This window comes from Drosophila busckii, chromosome X, assembly GCF_011750605.1.
Source record: "Drosophila busckii strain San Diego stock center, stock number 13000-0081.31 chromosome X, ASM1175060v1, whole genome shotgun sequence".
NCBI classification, from domain to species: domain Eukaryota; kingdom Metazoa; phylum Arthropoda; class Insecta; order Diptera; family Drosophilidae; genus Drosophila; species Drosophila busckii.
The window spans coordinates 11,982,490-11,995,227 of record NC_046608.1 but is presented as its reverse complement, the minus strand read 5'-3'; the positions used below and the strand labels follow the sequence as shown (position 1 = coordinate 11,995,227).

The following is a 12,738-nucleotide window of genomic DNA, read 5'->3' as shown; positions in this document are numbered from 1 at the left end:
ACTAAAATAGATTTTTTTTCTAAATTTAAAATTAAGTAATTATTTTAGTAATAATTTAAAATTAAGTAAATTTTTAATAATAATTTACAGTACATTTAAGTAATCTTACTCTAAAATTAACTTAAGTTTTTTTTTGTTTTATATTTTCAAGTTAGGCTTACAACAGTTGATATTTTTTTAAAAAATACTCGCTCATGTGCAATTAAATATATATCGATATATGTGTGTGTGAATAACTTACGCTGTTATCTTACTCGCTGTTACTGTAATGTTGGTTCGCTGTTAAATGCTTCACATAACAGTTAGGCCATTACAGTTGACATTAACAGTAAAATGTTAGTTTGGCCCGGGCGTCAAAAGTATTGTTCTCGCAAAAAGACGCATGCAATTTGGTTTCTTATTTATTTTCCAACTGATATCGGGCTTTGTGTTGTTTCTAATTGTGATTCACTATATTTATTATATAATAAATGCGGTTACCGGCGGAAAAACAACATCGAATCAGAATCAAATTGGAGTTTTAACAACCAGTACAACTCAAGCTCAGTTAGCAGTCGCAGCTGAAGTCGCAGTCGCAGTCACCGACGCAACAGCAGACAAAACAAACGCGCTTAGAACAAAAACTACATCAGCTGCGCTAATTAGATATTTAAAAACTTCAACAACAGCAGCTATGCAAACAAACGATGATGCAAAGTTTATTAAAAAGTAAGTGTTTATAGTATAACAAAGGAGAAGAAAATTGTGCGTGGGTGCATATGTATATGTAAATGTGTGTGAGCTAAAGAACAATTGGTACGTAACAAACATTTGTATGCTTGCAGTTAAACTAAAACTGTATGTATGTTTTTGTGTGTGTGCAAAGCAGAAGCAAAAACACCAAAAACATCAAAAGTAAAACCCACTTACCTTGTTACCCTAGCCAGCCGTTGCCGCTGGCTCGCTGCTCTACTGTTGTTGTGTTTTTTATTGATTTTCCACTTGCGCCTCAACCTTTGCGTATGTATTGTTGTATGTACTGCAAATATGGCAAAATCAACATAGTACATACATAGACTTATGTACACATGTATGCACTTATGTATTAGCTTAAGAAGTAGCTCACTTATGTATACACACATACAAAATTCGTCATATTTAAGCCTGGCTTGTTATAGGCAGCGGGGGCGGGGGGTGGCTAGAGCACATAACAAACATTGATCATATGGTGCGTTCACCTGTAAATTGGCGCTTAGTGACGTGCACGTGAGTCGTGATTTTAAAGCGATTATTGTTTAAAAAATAAACAAGCGCAGAGAAATTAAAATTGGCATTCAATTTAATTAAGAAATTGCTTAAACGCACATAAAAATATATTTAATTTGGCATTACACAGCATTATTGGCAATTACCTTGGCCAAGGGCTGCAAAATACTCAGGTCAAGTTTATTTCGTTTTATATGCAGACACACACACACACACACATGTGCATGTACATAAATAAATGTAGTTGAACCTGTTTACGTCACGTTTGTTTACGCACACACATACAAACGATGATCAACTCTATTTGATTTCGTGTGTATGCATTGGTGTATGTAGGTAGTTGAACGGCTTGAACAGCTGTTTTTAACAATTTATTTGAGTCAGAGCGTGCGTAATTTAGGCAGGAAGCTAAGCCAAAAGTACTTATTTATTTATTTTTATACACAATCGATTTACCCACGCAAATACCAAAACAAATTACAGGCAAGCGTTAATGTTAATGTTGCTTAAGTACTAAAAGAGTAAACTAATTAAAAATACAATAAATAAATAAACGAGTAGCCCAAGCTTGACTGTTACTTTTGTTTCTAATTTATAAATTTGCTTTTTAATTAGACGCTGGAAAGGGGGCAGCATTGAGCCGCATCCCACGGACAAGGCATTGATAGTCAACTATCAGCTGGAGGCAACAGTGTTTGGAGAACCTAACAATCCCATGATTGAGGAGAAAAAGGTAACAACCCAGTTGCACCTGGCAACATGCATAATGTCTTTTGATTTATATGCATTTGTTTATTATTTATAGCATTGTCAGAAAATTATACGATTACGCTCGCTTAACGCCAGAACGGATCCGGCGGCACTAGCGCGTGAAGTTGTCGATAAATGTGATCTCATACACAAATCGCAGCTGAATGATGTAGAGCAAATAATATTCTATCTGAAGAATCGCAAGGATAATGCCAGCAATGGTGAGTGCTGCTATTCATATCAATTAAATATTGTCTTTTAAATGGTTTTCTTGGCTTAGATGTAGCTGATAATGCGCATACGCAGACGCGTCGCTCGGCTGCTTTGCATAGTTCACATACGCGCTCGGCGCGTTCGCACAGTGGTGTGGCTGCTTTGTCTGCCAGCACAGTGGGTCAGGTGACGGGTGCGGTGTGCGCAGCTACGCCCACTGCCGCTGATGTTTCCATCAATAACATCGATGAATATGTCGAGCTGCTCTACGAGGAGCTAAGCGAACGCATACGTGGCTCTGCTATGATATTGCAAATAGCACGCAATCCTGATAATCTCGAGGAGCTGGAGAAAAATGGTGAAACTGTTAACTTAACTGTTGTTAAACTTGTATTAACTTTTATTCATTTCTGCTTACAGAAGCTTGCCTTAGCGCCTTGTCGCGCGTTTTACGCGAGGATTGGCGCAAAAGCTTGGATCTGTCCACCAACATTATTTATATATTCTTTTGTTTCTCCACCTACACCAAGTTTCATCCACTTATTGTGCAATATAAGGTGCGTTGAACTCAATTCGTTGTCTGCAATTTATATTTTCATATCTAATGTGTTTATAGATTGGCTCGCTTTGCATGGACGTCATCGACTATGAGCTGCGTCGCTATGAAACCATGCGCAATGAACTCGATGTACGCAAGCAGCCCACAAATGGTTCCACTCCGATCTCGGCCAAGGCGAGCAAGGAGAAGCTTAATCGCAGCACCGACGATTTTCTCGACATTATGAACGAGGAGAAACCCAAAGATGTGAGCAGCAGACAAACGCACATAGCTGCTATCTCTGTCTAATTCATGAACTTGCTTGTTATTGCAGATGGAGCCACCGCGTCGTCGCATACCGGAGCTGAAGCAGCGTCCCAAGTCGGGCAACTGGAGCAGCTTTCATGGCACCATGTCCTCGTCATTGATTAAGAGTCAAATACTGAACAGCAGCTACCATGAGGCGCTGTCGGCTGCAAATGCAAATTCAAATGTTGCCGAGCCAGCTGCAGCGGAGTCAAAGGCACAAAGTAACGAGTCATTGGATCACAATGATCCCAAGGTGAAAAAGGAGGAAATCGATCGCCTGAACAAGCAGCTAAAGATATTCGCCAAGAAGCAGGAGCAGCTGCTGCGCGTTGCATTCTATTTGCTGCTCAATATGGCAGAGAATGTAAAGCTGGAGGAGAAGATGCGACGCAAGAATATTGTCAAGATGCTGGCCAAGGCGCTGGATCGTCAGAACATCGATCTGCTTATGCTAGTGAGCACATTTCTGAAGAAGCTAAGCATAGTGGGCGTAAACAAGGACGAAATGTGCGCATTGAATATTGTGGCCAAGCTGCCGCGTTTATTTCAAAATGCGCACACAGATCTGGTGCAGGTGACACTGAAGTTGGTGTTTAATTTATCCTTTGATGCAGCGCTGCGACGCAAGATGATTGCCGCCGGCTACTTGCCCATGCTGGTGATGTTCATCAACGATGAGAAGCATCATGGCATAGCGGTGAAGATATTGTATCACATGAGTCTGGACGATAAGGTGAAGCCGCTGTTTAGCCACACGGAATGCGTGCAAATGGCCACAGATGCCATCATATTGAATCTGAATGTGAAGGTGGATCTCGATTTGATTGCGTTGTGCATAAATCTTTCGCTGCAGCGTCGCAATGCGCAGATTATGGTCGAGGGACAGCGGCTGCATAGTCTCATGGATCGTGCCTTTAAGTATCAGGATGCGCTGCTGATGAAGCTGCTGCGTAATTTATCGCAGCATGAATCGCTGCAGCTGCTGTTCATCGACTATGTGGGCGATCTGGCGCGCATCTTAACCATCTGCGACGACGAGAGCTTCATTGTCGAATGTTTGGGTATTTTGGGGAATCTGGCGCTCACCGATTTGGATTATTCGCAAATACTGCAGAACTTCCAGCTGATACCTTGGATACGCCAGCTGCTGGTGCCTTGCTCACGCCTGGACGATCTCGTGCTGGACACCATTGTCTATTTGGGCACCTGTGCCTGCGACGAGCTTTGCGCGCTGCTCTTTTGCCGCGCCAAAGTGGTGCTCTCGTTGATTGAGCTGCTGAAGGCCAAGCAGGAGGACGACGAGATTGTGCTGCAGATCATCTATGTATTCCAACAGATTCTGCGGCACGAGAGCACGCGCGAGTATATGATTAAGGAGACCGAATCGCCAGCCTACCTCATTGATCTCATGCACGACAAGAACGAGGAAATACGCAAAGTGTGCGACTATTGTCTGGATATTATTGCCATAAGCGATAGCGAGTGGGCCAAGCGCATAAAGGTAAGTGATATATATATATCGATATAATCGATAACTTACTGATTTATTTGCTTTGCGCAGCTGGAGAAATTTCGCAATCACAACTCGCAGTGGCTTTGCATGGTGGAATCGCAGCAGGATCATGACAATGAGCAGGACTATGTGGACAACAATGACGATGACAATGATCTGGATACATATTTGCGCTCTGAATATTTGGACAACTGCGAGCTCTACAATAGCTCCAACATTAATAACGAGCCCGACAACGACAGCAACAGCAACAATAGCAACAATCCGGCTAGTCCAGCCTACAGCAGACCTGTCAGCACGTAAGTCATATATAGAGTCCATATAGAGCTATACATGGTTACATCACATTACCTTTTTGCAGCTACCGACGCAGTCAGGATCTGGATGAGCTTTATAACATGACATCGAGTTCGAAGTCGCAGGGCTCCAGTCAAGGCGGCAACGAAAGCAGCAACTATATGTTCAAATCGAATAAATCACTCGATGCCGAAGCCATGCACGAGGATCTGCTCTTGGCATAACGCTAGTCTAGCCATCAATATACACAACATAAAACAATTAACTGCAATTCTGATATTTAATGCCTGTGGAGCTGCAGATTTTAATGCTTGTTAGTCAAAAATACGTTAGTTATGTCAAGTTTGTACTCAAGACATTCATCACACACACACACACACACACACACATGCACACACACACACTCAAACGTAAGTTGTTAATTTATTTATTTTTAATACTTTTTTTGTTGTTTAAGCTTAGTTTAGTCTTTGCTTTAGTTGTGCAATATTCGCAAGTATTCTCGTATTATTTTGTTTTAATTTTATAACTTACACATACAAATACATAAAGAATATAAAGCAACTGCAAATGTTTTAATATCAAAATAAAATGTGCATTTTCAACTAGCGAATTTCGAGTATGGAATTCAAAGTACGAAATCGCAAACAAGCGCGAAAAATAAAATCTTTTCATTATACTTAAACAATTTATATATTTTTTTTAAGCTTAAGCCTAGGTAACAAGATTTTCTATATAGTATATACAGCAGTTTGATTTAAATTGCACTAATTTCGCTACAGCAGCGATGAGGTAAAGATTTGCTTCAGTATCTGCGGCAGCTTGCTGAGATCCATGCAGACAAAGCTCTGACCAGCAGGCATCACCTTGTTGATTCTAGAATGGGAAACGCATGTAAGTATTTAGATATTTATGCTTGAGCTGCTTGACTTACTCTTCCGCTTCCTCAGCCAGACTGCCTATGAAGATGACATAGCCCTTGGCCTTGGGCTCGCCACGCTTAAGCGCCTGCGCCAGATCCTTGGGCGCAATGCCATAGCGCGACAGATTCGCATCGCTCAGCACCACCACAATGGCATTATCATAATCCTGCTCAGCGGCGAGCGTCGAGCAGGCCTCACGCGCCGCCTTTACGGTGCTATCGCCGGACCAGCAGAACTGCGAATGGGCGTGCATCATGCGAATGGCCTCGAAGCGTTCCTTGTCGTTCTTGGGTGCGCTGCCGACATTTACAAAGGGCAGCTCCCAGCCCTCGCCGCTGTGTCCGATTATGTCGTATGCTATTTTCTTTTCGTAGCCCTCGAAAGCCTCCATGACCATGACAACAGCCTCCAGCTGGCGATCCAAGCGACCATCGTAGCCATTGAATCTGCAAAAGGTGCGCACATCACATTCATTTAAAATAATTTAATTAATTTGGCATTTGCATTTGCAGTCACCTGTACATGGAGCCAGAGACATCCACCACCAGCTTGAGACGATTTGGCTTCTCCTGCATATGATCCGCCCACGGATTAGCCTCGGCGCGTCGTCTGTAAATATTCTTATCACCGGCAATGCCTTCAATCAAACGCGTATCGTCCAGCTCGCCATGCGTTTGATACTTTTGCCACTGGCGCTCCTTGCTCTTTGTCTGCATGGCCTCCAGTATGGCCTTGAGCTGCTGCACCTGCTTGCGATTCGGTTCGCTGAACTGCGCATACAGCTGATGATCATGGGCGGACATCTTAATCTCCTCCAGCTTTTGCTCGAATGCCTTGCGATTCATTTCACGCGCGGCACGCTTGATTTCCTCCGGCACATCGGCCTTCTCCTCATCGCTCAACTGATGCACCTGGTGTCCCTTGTCCAGGCGAAAGGGCCCACCCTTGCCGCCCAGCCCGGCAGTGTCGCGTCCGCCGCTGCCGCCTGCCCAAGTGTTGCCGCCCACATGCGGCTCATTCTTGGGATCCAGCTTGCCGAACTTGGGCCCGGAGACACCCAAGCCGCTGTCACGTTTCACCAGAGCCTGCAGCTGCTTTTGCTGGCGCAGCATTTGCAGCTCGTCGCGCGCATAGGCCTCAATGGGCAGTCCATGCTTGGCCAGCACCTGCGTAACCTGCTGCAGTGCCTCCGGCTGATAGCGATCAAAGTCCAGCACATTGCCCACCAGCTCCGCCATGTGCTCCTGCGGATAGCGCTCCAAATGCTTCACTATGCTCACCACTTCGCGCGTGCTGTACGGATAATTGAGCAGTCCCTCATCTGCGAGAGTGCGCAGCTCACCAAAGGCATTCACCAGCATGCGCAGCGTGGCCTTGGGCACATTGGGTCCATACTGCTGCAGCAAATAGATCTCCGAGTCCGGCGTGGGATTATCAATGGCATGACAGCTGAAAACGTCGCTGAGTGCGGCAAAGAAATCGTTGCCCAGGAACGGAAAACCAGGACGATTGGCCAGCACGACCAAACGAAACTCTGGATGAGTAACAATCGTATTCGCATCGGCGGCAGCACTAGCGCCCGCTGGCACAATGCGGCGTCCATCGGCCAGCAACATTTCGCCGCTCTCGACCAGCGTGCGCAGAATGCAGGTGACATTGACTGGCGCCTTGTCCGCCTCGTCCACCACCAGCACATGGCCCGTCTTGACAGCCTTGACCAGCGCACTGTCCTCGTATATGACCTGGCCATCGCGCAGCGTCGACTGCAGCGTCAGGCTCTGCACTGTGGTGTCCCGATGCAGCTGCAGATATTCGCGTGGGCGTCGCATAAGCTCCAGCAGCCGATCGATGAGCTTGTTCTTGCCCACACCTTGATTGCCCACCAGCAGCAGATGCTCGCCTATTAGATAATCCTGCAGCAGTCGCTCCAGCAGCGCCACATGCTGCGGCATCTCATAGAACAGCGTGCTGGGCACCTTCGACTGCTGCACCTGCGACTCGCACGGCAGCTGCAGCGTCGTCTCGCCTATGCGCAGCGTTTGCTGCTCTATGCTAATCTCGCGACGCACTTCAGCAGCAGCAGCAGCGCTGCCTGCTGCTATGCCCACCTCGTGGAACGCTTGCAGCAGCGCTGCACGCGACAGCGCCGGCATAAACTTCATCAGAAACATGTTGGTCAGCAGCTCATGCACATCGCTGTTGGGATACGCGTCCAGGCGACGCGCCAACTTCAGCAACTGACGCGTAGACAGCGTGCCCGCCAAACCCTTCAGCAATGGATCCTGTGCGCCACGCAGCAGCTGCGCCAGCGCCATTAGCTTATCCATTTGCTTGTGCAGTTTGCCGTTGCCGCAGAGTTGCGTCAGTAGCTGCTGCTCCTCGCTCTGCTGCAGCGGTCGCAGCTCCTGATACAGAAACAAGCTAAGAAACTCCGATGTCAGCCAGCTGGGCTGCGCGCCGCCTACGCCCACTGCTGGTGGCTCCGCCAGCGCCACTATGCGAAAGCCAGGATGAATTGGCAGCACGCCACGCGCTGTCAGCTGCGCAGCGCTCAGCCCCTGACGCAGCAGCGCCTCGTAACGTTCGCTGCCCAACAGCTGAGTGCCATCGCATAGCTGCAGCTCGCGATCCTGTATGATTCTGCAAAGTGACTTGAGTGAGTACTATATATAGATATGTATGTGTCTCTTACCTTTGTAGCACTGTGGCCGTGCTCTTGTGCAAACGCTGCAGTCCGCTCAGCACTGCAACGGCGCCGGTTTTGGCAGCGCGCACCAGCGGCGAATCGCGCCAAATGGTGTCGCCCGCTAGATTCGTAATGCGTTGCTGCACCAAGTCGCGTGAGGTCATATCCTCGTATAGCATTATGGGCTCCGCATGCTGCTGTAGCAGCTGCAGCAGCTGCTTGGTAAGCGTCAGCTTGCCCACGCCCTTCTCGCCCAGCAGGCAGACATCGCCCAAAGCAAATGCCTGCAGCAGCGCGGCGAGCGTTTGACGCTGATGCGGCAAGTCAACAAAGCTGAGCGGCGCTGTTGTTGCCACACTGTCAGAGCTTTGTTTGGCTAAGCTAAGACGCAGCTCATCCAGCTGCAGCTCTATGCTGTTTTCAGCCTTCAGCGTGCTGGCAATGCGTTGCACCTGCTGACCACGCACACGTTTAATTTTCAAACTTGTCAGCAGCTCCTGCACGCGCTTCTGTTGATCTGACTTCAGCATGGCAGCATACGGATATAGCATGACTATAACATCGTGCAGACTCAGCGCAGCATTAGCTTGCTATAAAGTAAAAGTCGTCAGTTAGCAATGAGCATAACAATGTGACAATGATAATTGTCTTACCAGCATTTGCACAGCCAAACGCAGATTGTGCATGGGAAAGTCGGGCAGCTGTAGCGCCTCGTCGGCCTTTTGCAGCGTTAGCGCAAAGGTAAGCAACTGCTTCAGTTGCTCGCCAGGCACAGCGGGCGCCAGCTGGTGCAGTTCATCGTAGAGTTCGCTAAAGCTGTACGGCAGCACATGACGCGATTGAAAACGTGAACGCAGCGGCGGATCCAGTGGTGTGCCCTTGTACTTTTGCACGGGCAAACCCAAGGCCACCACGCGAAAGTGCTCCGAGACGCGTAATATGCCCCAATCCTCCAGCTGTTGCGCTGAGTGTGTCTGCAAAGCAAATCAAAGTACTTTCTATAATTTGAATTGCAAGCAAGCGAGCTAATAATTACCTCCAGTAGTTTGTCATAACGCTTGGGCGCCATTAGAAATTTGCCATTCTCTAAATGCATTTCACGGTTCTCCAGCAGATTGTTGAGCACGGGCAGCACATTACGCTCGGCATGCTCCACGCCGTCCAGCACCAGCACACGGCCATGCAGCGCCGCACGCACTGCACCCTGATCATGATAAATGGCTGCCTTGTTTTGTATTTCGCGTCGCTGCTTCAGATCACTCTCGGTGGTATCTCTGCTAAGCGCCACATACTCCAGCTCGCGCTGTGTTAGCTCCAGAAACTGCATGGCCAGCTGACGTCGCAGCGGTCCTGGCTGTCCTAGCAGAAACATGTCCTGCTTTAGCGCATCCTTCTGCAGCATCCAGCGCAAATGATGCAGCGCTGTTTGCGTTAACTGCATGCTGCCATCTTCCGCATAGCTAACTATAGATTATATTAATTGTTTGTTTATGTGTTGAACTTTGGCACCAACTTTACCATACTGCTGTGGCACCAATTGTGGCTGCTTTGGTTGGCTCAGCGGCACGCTTATGTCGCCTATGGTTAATGTGTCGCCACCAGTAGCATTGCTATCTTTGGCTGTGGTCGCCCAGCTGCGCCTCCAGGTTCCTTGCTGGAGACTATGACGCAACAGGTAGCTGCTACGAAATTGTAATTTTGCCAGCATGTTGCCGCTTGTCACTAAGATTGGCCCACAGCTAAATCAGTTAAATACTTTGACAATGCGAAATTGCCCGGTGCAGCGACAAATTGCAACAAACAGCGCGCACAGCAAACAAAAACAATAACAATACAAGCGACACGCGCTCAACAGATGTTTGAAAAGTGTGACCAGTCAGCTTGCACGAATAATCGAGCAGCACTTATCGCAAGTGTTAAATTCGATTTTGGCGCTCATCCTACTCACTGTACGCTATTTAACAAAGTGTGGCCACTCGAGCTGCACTTATCGCAAATGTTAAATTCGATTTTGGCGCTCATTCTACTCACTGTGCGCGTAAAGTTCAGCTAACGATAACGATTAGTTTTAATAGCAAAGTCGTGCTTAGACGCGTGTTTTTGTCGGCTTTATTTTTTCATTGCATTTTAATTGTTTGCAAACGAAAATGGTAACAACTTGTAAATTAATAGTTGTGATGTGCGTTTAACTTGCATTCTAATGGCCACAATAGTTTTTTAATTTGCTATTTAATTGCAGCGTTGTGTTGTTGTGTTTTTTGCTAAGCTTGGCACTGAGTGCGGATCAGCTGTTGCCGGCAAATGCGCCGAATATAGTGTTAGTGCTTACCGATGATCAGGATGTGGAGTTGCATGGCTTGTATCCACTGCAGCAAACAGTGCAGCTGCTGGGCAAACACGGCACACAGTTTACTAATGCATACACAAGCTCGCCCATATGCTGTCCTTCCAGAGCGAGCATATTAACCGGACAATATGCGCATAATCATCGCACAATTAACAATTCGATAAGCGGTGGCTGCAATGGACAATTCTGGCGACATACAAGTGAACCCCAGGCGCTGCCAGTGCTGCTGCAGCGTCATGGCTATCGCACATTCTTTGCTGGCAAATATTTAAATCAGTATGAGGGCGCTGAAGTGCCACCCGGTTGGCAGCAGTTCTATGGGCTGCATGGCAATTCGCGTTACTACAATTATACACTGCGCGAAAATGCGCACAATGTGAGCTATACGGACACCTATCTAACGGACTTGTTGAGCGAGCGTGCTGTAGAGTTTATCAAATCGAATGGCAGCAGTCCCTTCTTTGCTATGATTGCGCCACCAGCAGCACACGCACCTTTTACGCCTGCTCCACGTCATGCCGGCGCCTTTGCACTTGTGCATGCATTGCGTACGCCCAGCTTCAATGCACCAGCTGAAGGTGAGCATATAGCATATATAGCTTATATATTTTGTTGTTTAACATTTGAACTCTTGCAGATAAACACTGGCTGCTGAGCAGTGGTGATAAGCTGGACAATGTAACAGTCGCGCGCATAGACAAATACTTTCAGCAACGCTGGGAGACGCTGCTCGCTGTGGATGAGCTGGTGGCCAATGTGGTGGCAGCGCTGAATGCTACAAGCGTCTTGAATAATACCTTCATTATTTATGCTTCGGACAATGGCTATCATATGGGTCAGTTTGCGCAGCCCTTTGACAAGCGGCAACCTTATGAGACGGACACAAGGGTGCCGCTGCTTATACGCGGACCCGGCGTGCCCGCTGGCGAATATGCGCATATGCCTGTTAGTCTGCTCGACTTGGCGCCCACCATGCTGGAGTGGGTTGGCCTGCAGGCGCCCAGCCATATGGACGGACGTTCTTTTGGCGCGCAGCTGCAAAGTCCGCCGCCCGTGAATGCAGCGCAGCTGGAGCGTACGCTGCTTATTGAATACTGGGGCGAGGGTAATGATGATACCTATAATCCAGAGTGTCCGCAGCAGCGCAGCGACCATTTGGCGCAGTGTACGCCGCAGGCGCAGTGCCATTGCCAGGATGCCTGGAATAATACATATGCATGTGTGCGTGATTTCCGTTATAAACTCAATCGCATTTACTGCGAATTCCGGGATCATGAGGTGGGATATTCTTTATTATCTTTGTTAACTCTTACATTAAAACATATATTTAATGAATTCTCTTCGCTTTCTTTTTAGAACTTTGTGGAGGCTTACGATCTGTACGAGGATCCCTATCAATTGAGAAACATTGCCAACGACTTGCTGCCCATTGAGCGCGCTCTATATGGGATACAGCTAAGGAAGCTCAGCAAATGCGTTGGCAACAAATGTTGGACTTAATACTCGTGGGGTAAGTGATATTTTTGTCTTTATTAATTGCTAGCTCTGTCTCTTCTTCTCTCTTTATCTTTCATTAACTGAATCTTATAAGAAAAGCATAGCTTGATGACTCAGCTACCATTTATTGCCATTTTATGGAAGTATATTCATACAGTTTACTGTTAGATTAATTACTTATGGATATATATACTATATATGTATAAAAAAAATGGTGTTGAACTATAACTTACGCCTAGAGACGTCGCGCAGCATGAAGTTTGTATATAACAAAATAAAATGAAAGGAAATTTGAAAACGTTAAGTGTAAAAGAAAAAAATAATTTTTGTGCTAATAATTCTGCTGAGCTCTACAAAATAATTAGTTACAAATAAATTAATTGCTCATCTGTCGCAGAACTTTAAAAAAATCTAAGTAAA

The 12,738-nt window shown here is 46.6% G+C and overlaps 3 protein-coding genes across 3 annotated transcripts; 2 read left to right on the top strand and 1 right to left on the bottom strand.

Moving 5' to 3' along the window:
• Positions 1–375: 375 nt before the first annotated feature.
• Positions 376–5,521, top strand: LOC108605253 (kinesin-associated protein 3). The gene is made up of 9 exons (XM_017994873.2): positions 376–708; positions 1,861–1,978; positions 2,051–2,216; positions 2,276–2,566; positions 2,629–2,765; positions 2,825–3,013; positions 3,081–4,556; positions 4,617–4,867; positions 4,930–5,521. The coding sequence occupies exons 1-9, from the start codon at positions 383–385 to the stop codon at positions 5,087–5,089; spliced, it is 3,114 nt and encodes a 1,037-aa protein (XP_017850362.1). The 5' UTR covers positions 376–382; the 3' UTR covers positions 5,090–5,521.
• A 120-nt stretch (positions 5,522–5,641) lies between these two features.
• LOC108605246 (von Willebrand factor A domain-containing protein 8) lies at positions 5,642–10,182 on the bottom strand. Its single transcript, XM_017994856.1, has 7 exons — positions 9,993–10,182; positions 9,511–9,938; positions 9,128–9,448; positions 8,481–9,064; positions 6,305–8,428; positions 5,800–6,234; positions 5,642–5,741 (listed from the first exon to the last, which is right to left on the bottom strand). The coding sequence occupies exons 1-7, from the start codon at positions 10,180–10,182 to the stop codon at positions 5,642–5,644; spliced, it is 4,182 nt and encodes a 1,393-aa protein (XP_017850345.1).
• Positions 10,183–10,560: 378 nt separating this feature from the next.
• LOC108605271 (N-acetylglucosamine-6-sulfatase) lies at positions 10,561–12,696 on the top strand. Its single transcript, XM_017994903.2, has 4 exons — positions 10,561–10,624; positions 10,688–11,399; positions 11,459–12,099; positions 12,178–12,696. The coding sequence occupies exons 1-4, from the start codon at positions 10,622–10,624 to the stop codon at positions 12,319–12,321; spliced, it is 1,500 nt and encodes a 499-aa protein (XP_017850392.1). The 5' UTR covers positions 10,561–10,621; the 3' UTR covers positions 12,322–12,696.
• Positions 12,697–12,738: the final 42 nt, after the last annotated feature.

Coding starts and splice junctions, on each gene's coding strand:
- LOC108605271 (XM_017994903.2), top strand. Junction 11,400..11,458: donor CTTCAATGCACCAGCTGAAG/GTGAGCATATAG, acceptor GAACTCTTGCAG/ATAAACACTGGCTGCTGAGC. Junction 12,100..12,177: donor GCGAATTCCGGGATCATGAG/GTGGGATATTCT, acceptor CTTTCTTTTTAG/AACTTTGTGGAGGCTTACGA.
- LOC108605246 (XM_017994856.1), bottom strand. CDS start 10,182: ATGCTGGCAAAATTACAATTTCGTAGCAGCTACCTGTTGCGTCATAGT. Junction 9,065..9,127: donor GTTTGGCTGTGCAAATGCTG/GTAAGACAATTA, acceptor TTTACTTTATAG/CAAGCTAATGCTGCGCTGAG. Junction 5,742..5,799: donor CTGGCTGAGGAAGCGGAAGA/GTAAGTCAAGCA, acceptor TTCCCATTCTAG/AATCAACAAGGTGATGCCTG.
- LOC108605253 (XM_017994873.2), top strand. CDS start 383: ATGCAATTTGGTTTCTTATTTATTTTCCAACTGATATCGGGCTTTGTG. Junction 709..1,860: donor GATGCAAAGTTTATTAAAAA/GTAAGTGTTTAT, acceptor CTTTTTAATTAG/ACGCTGGAAAGGGGGCAGCA. Junction 1,979..2,050: donor CCATGATTGAGGAGAAAAAG/GTAACAACCCAG, acceptor TATTATTTATAG/CATTGTCAGAAAATTATACG.